Genomic DNA, 9152 nt, shown 5'->3' with positions numbered 1-9152 from the left:
TATTTTATTATTAGAATGGAATGGTAACAATGGTATTGGAATGACATTGTAATGACATTTTATTATTAGAATGGAATGGAAACAATGGTCGTTGGTTTTGTAAGTTGATGAATTTTCTTATTATAATGGAATGGTAACAATGGTCGATAACATTCAATCTAGATTGCAAAACAAAACACATCAACATCAAAAACACAGCCATTAATTTCTTCCATAATTCTAACATTGTCAAATGCATACATGTGTCATGCGACATCAACAACATCAAATGTCTCTCGAGTAGCTACATTATCATGAATAATGTCCTTGAAATGTTGAATGCGACGCACATATGCATCATCCCAGTCAACAGCGCAAGGGTGACGGTATTTTCGCCAATTAGTGGCTATAGGAGGAACTGGATGGCCTGGCTGTAACAAAACCTGCACCAAATATCAATTGAGTTACTGGTCATACCTCATAACTTCTTGTACATGCACAAACCCAATTGATAAGTTTCTGTTATACCTGGACGAAATGATTTCCGTTGACAAACCCAATGGCAATCTCACGTCTATCAAGTTGAGGTACTGGCACTGTTCTAAGAGGTAAAAAGGTGAGACATTTCTATAATGACAAGTGGATAACACAAGATTGTAGCACGATGAAACAAGATGCCCTATGTCTGGCATAGTCATCCAATGTGAGTATCCAGGACTGTCTTCAAAGTATGACAATATGCTTGTCAATTCTTCAAACCTTTTGTAGGACCCATAAAATGTAATGTATTCCTCTTTGTGTGTGTGCAGCTCACCCAACAGATCACACCTAACCTGAGCCCAATCATCTTCTGTATGACCAATTGAAGCAGTTATAGCCCTGAAACCACAATTCCCATCTGCAGCTACATCCTTGACAAACTTAATGTATGGTTTCAACCCAGAAGGGAAAGCATCAACATATGCACCAGGTTTCACTGTTCTAGTAATGTATACCTTTCTTTTTGGATTCACCTTCTCCTTTCCCTTAACAGGTCTCTTCTTCTTGGTTTGCAGAGTAGAAGCTAATGTAGTGATTTGAGTGTCCTTAGGTGAGAAGGAATCATGTCCAAATTGCACCAACTCAAATGCACACGGGTCACGACGGGCAGAAACACTAATCTTCTTATGATCCCGAGGACGTGTTTTGGGCTTCACCTCCGGCTCAACAAGAAAAGTGCTTCCCGGATATACAATATCTTTCAACTTCTTCAAAAGCTCCAACCGTATGGTTCTATCACTTTCATTAAACTTGTTCACAAACAACTCTACTTCTGCATGACAACTCACCTCTGATTCCTCTTCTTTCTTGCATATGGAGATATGAAGTTGCCTCCACTATGAGTGCATAGTAGCAAGTCGTATAGGACGATCTTGTCTGATGTAGTCAGCAATCTCATGGGCACAAGGTAAACCATGAGAGTGGCGAAGGACGCATCCACAAGCTTCAACATCAATACCAATGGAATTTGCTCTCTTATTCTCTACAAGCAAATACTCCAATACAGAGATAGACACATTACCCCATAGCTCCCTGAACTGAGAAGGTTTAAATTGATGTTGCACAGCAGTTAGACTTTTCTCAAATGAAGCCTTGATATCAGTGTGTTGCAACTCAAGCAGACTGTGTATTTTCTCAAATGATGCCTGAAATGAGACTTAACATGAACCCAATTGTCTTTTAAGTTTTGCATGTGCACTCTCAGCCCTATTCAATTCAATGTAAGTCAAATTAAAATAAAGTACATGGCACTTATTAATAACATATTTAAGAAAAGTAATCTTACTAGTTCGTTGTAACATTGCTCACAATGCATACACGTGTCTGTCCATGCCGCCACAAATTTGTCCTTGTAAGGAACCAACCAAGTATCCATGACGTATTTGACTGCATCAGGATAACTACTGAATTCCTTAAGTAATGATTTAAGATGCTCATCGTATTGAATTTCAGAAGATGAATACACTAAAGAGTTCCACTCATGGTTGAACTTCTCCCATTTCTGCTGTGTCTCAAACATTTTCTTGCATTTGGTCAATACATTCTTACTGATATGCCAACGACATAATAAATGTCTGGCACTTGGGAATATCTTCTATATGGCATTCATCAAGGCTAGCTCTCTGTCAGTAACAATAATTGTTGGCACAACAAAACCATCCATGACATCACGCAATGTAGCTAACACCTACGCATAGTTATCAACCCTCTCATACTGTAAGTATGCGAAAGCTACAGAGAATGTCATTTCAGTTGATGTCACTCCCATAATTTCAAGAAGAGGAAGACGATATCTGTTGGTTTTATATGTGCAATCCATAATTGATATACGTGGGAAAGACCAAAATAAGTCCAAACTGGTAGGATGTGCCCAAAACAAGTCTGTCATAGTCATCGTGGACTCTTCAGACCGATGGCACTCAATGTAATTATACTTGGCCAATTCACCCAATAAGTGTTGCATCTGTGATCTTCCAGCTCTCTGTACCACCCTGTTTCGATGGCGTACATTGTAAATGGTTTTAAGTGTGCTTACATTGAGGGCATCTCGCTGTTTCAAGGTTACTAGGATTTCTTTTGGCTGAACCATGCTCTTTGACATATCCATTAACAATGCTTTCTTATCCTTTGATAGCCTCCCTGCATATGAATGTCCCTCAAGGTGCTCTGCAGGTGGATGATTATGCAATCTGCATACTACGGTCAATGTCCATTCATCATGTGTGGTAAACTTGTGAGCCCTCATATCAAAAGGACAACCACACTTCTTCGTACCGGTTATTCTTGATGTATTGTTGCCATCATGTTTTAACTTTTTTGTCGCTCTATATTGGCCACTCCTCTCACAAGCAAGATACATCCTGGGTCTTTTTTTCCCTCCACCATAGTCTAATGTTTTGATTACAATGACCAAACCATTTCTCTTTCCAACTTCACGTACCCAGTTAAGAAATTCATCCTTACTTTTGAATACCTACAAAGTCAAATAAATATTATCAAACATTTACATTTGGTGAGCAATTTGAAACATAATCATTATAATTTCATAGAGTGAACCTGTTCAGTTGTGAATTGAGTAGTGTAATCCAACACAAAATCCGCGCAAACCTGACTTCCTTGAGTTGACACATATTTCTACATGTTTTGTATAACATTACAAATTTTTAATGGCATTATAAAGATTAATTTGCAATTCAAAACTGTAAATTTGGTATGCAGTTTGCAAATTTGGAATATAAAATGGGAATTTTTTTTTTTACTTCATTCTGAAGTAGTTGTCCGAATTTATTTTAAAATGTCGAAAGTTGAATGTTGTAAAAGTTAACTTTGTTCGGACAACAACTTCCGAATTTAAATACTTTGTTTGGACAACAACTTCCGAAATTAATTACTTTGTTCGGACAACAACTTCCGAAAATAAATACTTATTTTGGTAGTAGATTTTCGAACCAAATAACACAATTCGACTCTGGTTATCCGAACGACGCTGGAAAAAAAAAAGAGAGAGAAATTCACATTTCCTTCGCTATGTTTCTCAAAAACACTTATTTGCTTATTTTCAGAAGGCAAATCCTCCATAACAATGATGCTTTCCCTACGAATGAGGAAGGTTGATGAATGAGTGCATTGAGAAGCTGAGTGCATGTGCAATACGGAAATGCCAAATCCCTTTGGTTTCACTTCTAGCTCAATGAACTTGGAAGAAGCTACAAATGAGTGAATACTCTGCTTTCACTTCTAGCTCAATGAAGCTACAAACTTGGAGACGTTTTGAATTGGATGGATGTGTGCACGATGCAACAGATGTGAACTCTAGATGGATGTGTGCATTGAGATGTTTTGAATCAACAATGATGTCTAACATAGTAATTTCACTTAGGGATACAATTGTAATAAAATTAAATATCATTAAGTGTGTGTATAGAGGGGATTTGGTGTGTGTACGTATAAGCTCCCAATAATGTCATGATATTGCTACTCCAGCAGTGGGAGATTGCCAATAACAACCCTAATGGTATTCCTAATCCCATAGCCATGGGATTAGTCACATCATTGGTTAAAAAATAATTCTTCTCCTTTTATCACATATTATATTATATCATAATCAAATATAGTACAAGTACTTTCACAACATATATATAAGCCTTCTTTGGCTAGAGGTTATTTCATTAAAATAGCTAATAAAGGTAAAATAGATTAAAATAATTAATAAAACAAAATGTCATATTTAATTTATAATCATTTCACTTTTTCTTTCACTATAAAGCACGGATACTTCAAAAAGGAAGACATCTCTGTATCGTATCCATATCAGATATCGATAATCTTTGGATACTCACGGATACGTATCAGATACTTGTTAAAAGTATCGAATACTTCTTAATTAATTTTTCATTAAATTTGGAGTATCAGATACTTAATTTTGAAGTATCGAATACTCTAAGTCACATATTACTTCTTTTACAAAATTAGTATTGTAGTATTTATTACATAGCATTATAGGGCCCTTTTTCAGAGGTAGAACGGAGGGGGTTGATAATGAGGGAATTGATAGTGAAGGGATTAAGTAAAATTGTGTTTGCTTTGATGATAGTTGTTAGTGTGAGAATTGTTAAATTATTACTCTATAAAAGAAATATAAAATATTAAAACAAATAAAACTATGATTTTTATTTAACAAAAAAATAAAAACATTAAACATTAATGTGCCAAAAAAAATAATAATAATACTAAGCAGGAGGACTAACTTCTAATACCAACTCTTCCACCTCCACCTCAATCCCCTCTCCACGACTCATCCTAATCCGGAGACCCATCTTAATTCCCTTTCCATCTCACAAAACAAACACAACATTAGTGGATCTCACTTTCATCTCAATCCCAATCCCTTCTCCATCTCCCAAAACAAACGAGACCATAATATAATATAATTGTAAAGATAAATACAAGAATATTTTCTAATACTTAGTTTAGTTCTTGATAAGAAGAACATAGTAATTTAAAGTAATAGAATTTATCAAATTGATGTATAATTATTTTTTCAGGCATATTATAACTACATAGAAAGTAACGATTAGCAAAAGAATATAATAATAGTAAAATTAAGGGGCATTTACATACAAGTCCCATTTTGTGAACTTATAATTCATTAAGTCCTAGATAAATATTTGCTCCTTTAAGTCCCATTAATTTTTAATAGACCAATTGACCCTTCCAAACCTGAATTTGGGAATTAGATGGTCGTCTTCCAACCATCGCTACACTAGCACTGGAATTCCATCATCTCTATTTCTTGCTGTAACACCAATGATGCCTGTATCTCTCTCTCTCTCTCTCTCTCTCTCTCTCTCTCTGTGTGTGTGAATTTGGATGTAGATCTTGTTTGATTAATAGGAGGAGTCTAAGGTTAAATTACATACATGTTTGTGATTGGGTGTGTGTTTTCAGTTCAGGATGGTGATAGATGTTGAACCACCGAGCCCTCTTTGCTACATAATCGGAGCAGCGATCATGATGATCGTTGTTGTATTAACCCTCATTCTCCTCCCCACAGACCCAATCTTTGGTCTCATCCGTACAGCTCCTCATCTATCTCAGTCCCTCTCCTCTCACCTCCGATCGCTTCCCCTCCGTCCAGTGCGTCGTCGACTCCAGATTTAGATTCTACAATCGCAACACAAAGCAAGCCATGACCCTCAATTGCAAACTCTCTGTTAAATTCGAGTCACTATGTAGAGGCAAAACTAGGTACTCAGACATATGACACTGCATTATACTCTTAAGCTTAGTCTCTTTTTTGAAATTGAGAATATTCTCAATTTTAATCATGAAAAAAAAACTCAATTCAACAATCTAATGTATCAGGTTCGCATAATTATCTTTCTTTTTAATCCCATACTTTTCTCAGAAGCCAAACAAATTGTGATCAAGCAAGAAGAGAACACATACGTCAGGACTTGATGTGGTTTGCTTCTGCGTCATATCGAGCTTCGATTTCTCCAAAGTCACCGCACCAAAAGCACCAAAAACACCCAAAAAATTGAGATTTCTCAAAACTGATAATATTCTCAGTTCATACTAGGAAAAAAATTGAGAAATTTCTTAGTTTTGATAATTATATACTGAAATTATTCTCTGTTTTTAAAATTGAGAACATTCTCAATTTTGAAATTGAGAACATTCTCAGTTTTGGGATTAAAGGGCAAAACGTCTTTTTACCTATAAATGAGACTTATTGATTCAAAAACTTTTTGACAGGACCTAAGCTACCACCAAATATGTAGACAGGACTTTTTGGTAATTAATACTAAAATTAAATATCAATAAATAAATAAACAAGGAAACTTGAATACAACATTTTTATTAGTGGCAAAGGAAAAAGCATAGAGACAAATTGTGAATTATTCTACTATTATAATATAAGCATATTAGACTTGATATTGAAATAGTAAAATGTTTGCAAGACCTATTGAAAAACTTAAATTAATACATAATTCTTGAATGTTAGTATTTTGCATCATAAAATTACAATGTGATTTCTCAAATTCTTGAGCTTATATGTAATTCACTACTAATAAATTTTTTTTAAATATTTTTTTTTACATGTGTTGAAGCCGCACTAGTATCCTATTTTTTTAGATTTTGTCGTATTGTCGTATCCATATCTTTTCGTAACCATATCTCATATCCGTATCTATACTTCATATATCTTTCACAACCATCAAATCAACTAAAAATAAAATCAACTATCATCCCAAGCACAACTTTTTTAACCAGGCTAAATTAGCCAACTAAAATAACTTATTTTATATATTACTAATCCTAACCTTAACCTAATTGTGTTATTAATCCCAAACAATATCAAGAAATTTAGTCCACCAATCAAACATTTCCTATAGTGGCCCGGGTTTAGACCCGATCCTTTTTATATTTGTTGGTATTGGGTTGGTGATTTTTTTGGATTGTATTGTCTCTTCTTTGAGTTTATTTCTCACAGGGAACCTTGGTTTGTGTTTCACACATTGGCATAATATTTTTCTTGTTTGCAAGGTTGAGCCCCCGATGGTGCTAGGTTGCTCCCATGAGACGCCACGACCAATTATGGCCTTCAGGTCTGTTAGCCTAGTAGAATTGTATGGTTTGCGGTGGCCCGCGAAAGAGGCCACAATCAATGAGATCGTGCCTGCGATGTGGGTGTGTGCTCGAGATGTTGCCAATGACCAAAACACAAATTCAGGTCCTTAGTATAGAGAAGTTGTGCGACCGGTGAGGGACCACGAGGAGTAGGTCACGATTTGGGATCGCGCCTGTGAAATGGTTGTCCGTGCCTGTGATTGTGTCTTTCGTGCCTGTGATGTTAAGTTCGCACTTGTGATGCAACTGACTATAAATATCACCCAAAAGCTAGAAATATCTAACTTTTGAGCTCATTTTCTTCTTCTCTCTCTCTCTCTCTAAATTTCCATTTTTGGCTTTTAAGCTTTAAAACCTTGGCTTTCATTTAGCTTCACCCATTTCGTACCCCTAGTACTTAAGGCTTTAAGGTAGTGCACGTTGAGGGTTACATTTTAACTTGAAAAGTTTGAGTTTTTGTCGCCGTTAACTTTTTGGTTGTTCTTCTTCGCTCCTTTTACTTTGAGGTAAGGATTTCTTTAATAATTTGCATGGTATTTAACCTTGTTAAATAACAAGAAGGGTTTAATTAATGTATGTTTTAATGCATAAAAGTGGGGTTTTTCTTAATGTTTTCTTCAAAACTCTATTTGGTTGTTGACAATGATGAGTGGTATTGGAAACTTGAAGGGATTTGATGAAATTGTCTTTAAAATGAGAAACCTCAATACTTTTACCAAAACCCTTGAAATTGGCTCAATGTTGATTAGTATTTTGTGTTGTTGAAATCAAAGGTAAATCCATGAACTTGAATTATATGGAAGTGAATGAGATTTGGAAAATATCGGTTGATTGAGAAATGTTAAGGGAAGATACATATATTGTTCGTTGTTGGAATATATTGAATAGAGATAATTATTTTGGCTATCGGTAGAGGATAGCATTACTTGTTGTAGAAATTGCAAGAGAACTAGGTTAACTGAAACCCATTCACTCATGCATTTCATCTATTTCATTGTTACATACTTATACCGTAGTGAATCTAGTTAGGGGGTGTGATTGTAGTTAATTAAGTTAGCCTTCATGTCGTTGATGAAAGTTTAGAAATTTGCGCGGTTAGGGATGCCTTCCTTTCAGTTAATTGCCGGTAAAGTGTGGCTTTAGTAGTGCATTTATAGCCTACTTGTAGATACGTACCTAGAGATTACCAGTGTGTGTATTTACTGCCATGCTTTTTGTATTGAAGCAAATATATAAATTATAATTTGAACTCTGACATAACATTGTTTCTAAAGGGGGAAATGCATATTTTATAACGGCATGTCATATGTATTTACCATATGGATTTATTAAACATCATACATATCATTAAATTTGTTTCTACTGAGTTTTAGTTTACCCTATGTGGAAAAACATTTTAGGTGCTGATGGTTTCCCTCCGCCAAGGGGATAGCTTGGGAAGAAGCTGGAGTTAAACACTTATTTTTGTGTTTAATTCTGTGTAAGCCACATGTTATTGTGTATTGGGTTTAAAACCCACTTTTATTGTAACTACGTATAATTTTGAAAACTTGTAACCAGTAAGGCATGAAATTGTAATAATTTAGATAATATTGTTTATTGATCACATGCTATATATTTCGGTTTTGGAATCTGTGAATGTATTAATGCATGTGATATGATTTTGTAATATTAATAGTGTTGATGAGCATATAGAATGTATTGGGATTTAATTAAGTTTCCGCTTGTGGAATGTGTTGGACAACCTTTACTATATTTGAAGAATTAAAGAAATGAGATAAACTGTTTGATTACAAAAATCAAAACAGTATATAAAATAAAATCAAACAACAGATTTTTATCTTGTTACAAAAACAAAATCAAAATCTGATAAAAATAAATAAAACAAAAAGTAAATTAATTACTTACCTTATTTATTTGGCGACAAATTTTTGATCAAATTCAGTGTTTAACACTGTGTTCTTAAGATAGATTCGTCCTCTCTGCGGTGCTTTTAGATT

The 9152-nt window shown here is 34.8% G+C and overlaps 1 protein-coding gene across 1 annotated transcript; it reads right to left on the bottom strand.

The window, feature by feature from the left end:
* Positions 1–245: 245 nt before the first annotated feature.
* On the bottom strand, positions 246–2038 carry LOC114298595 (uncharacterized). The gene is made up of 5 exons (XM_028243210.1): positions 1805–2038; positions 1452–1664; positions 813–1355; positions 508–606; positions 246–422 (listed from the first exon to the last, which is right to left on the bottom strand). Exons 1-5 carry the CDS (start codon positions 2036–2038, stop codon positions 246–248), a joined length of 1266 nt encoding a protein of 421 aa, XP_028099011.1.
* Between the last annotated feature and the right edge of the window lie 7114 nt (positions 2039–9152).

Source organism: Camellia sinensis, chromosome 9 (genome assembly GCF_055761805.1).
Source record: "Camellia sinensis isolate YWXY chromosome 9, ASM5576180v1, whole genome shotgun sequence".
NCBI classification, from domain to species: Eukaryota; Viridiplantae; Streptophyta; class Magnoliopsida; order Ericales; family Theaceae; genus Camellia; species Camellia sinensis.
The sequence above is the reverse complement of the archived record's forward strand: the minus strand, read 5'-3'. Positions and strand labels throughout refer to the sequence as shown.

What these genes read in the sequence shown, in the direction of transcription:
- LOC114298595 (XM_028243210.1), bottom strand. Translation starts at nt 2,038, where the DNA reads ATGTTTGAGACACAGCAGAAATGGGAGAAGTTCAACCATGAGTGGAAC. An exon ending in ATGTTGAAGCTTGTGGATGC is followed by an intron (nt 1,356 to 1,451) that starts GTCCTTCGCCAC and finishes ATGCACTCATAG; the next exon opens with TGGAGGCAACTTCATATCTC. An exon ending in CAGAAGATGATTGGGCTCAG is followed by an intron (nt 607 to 812) that starts GTTAGGTGTGAT and finishes TTGTCATTATAG; the next exon opens with AAATGTCTCACCTTTTTACC.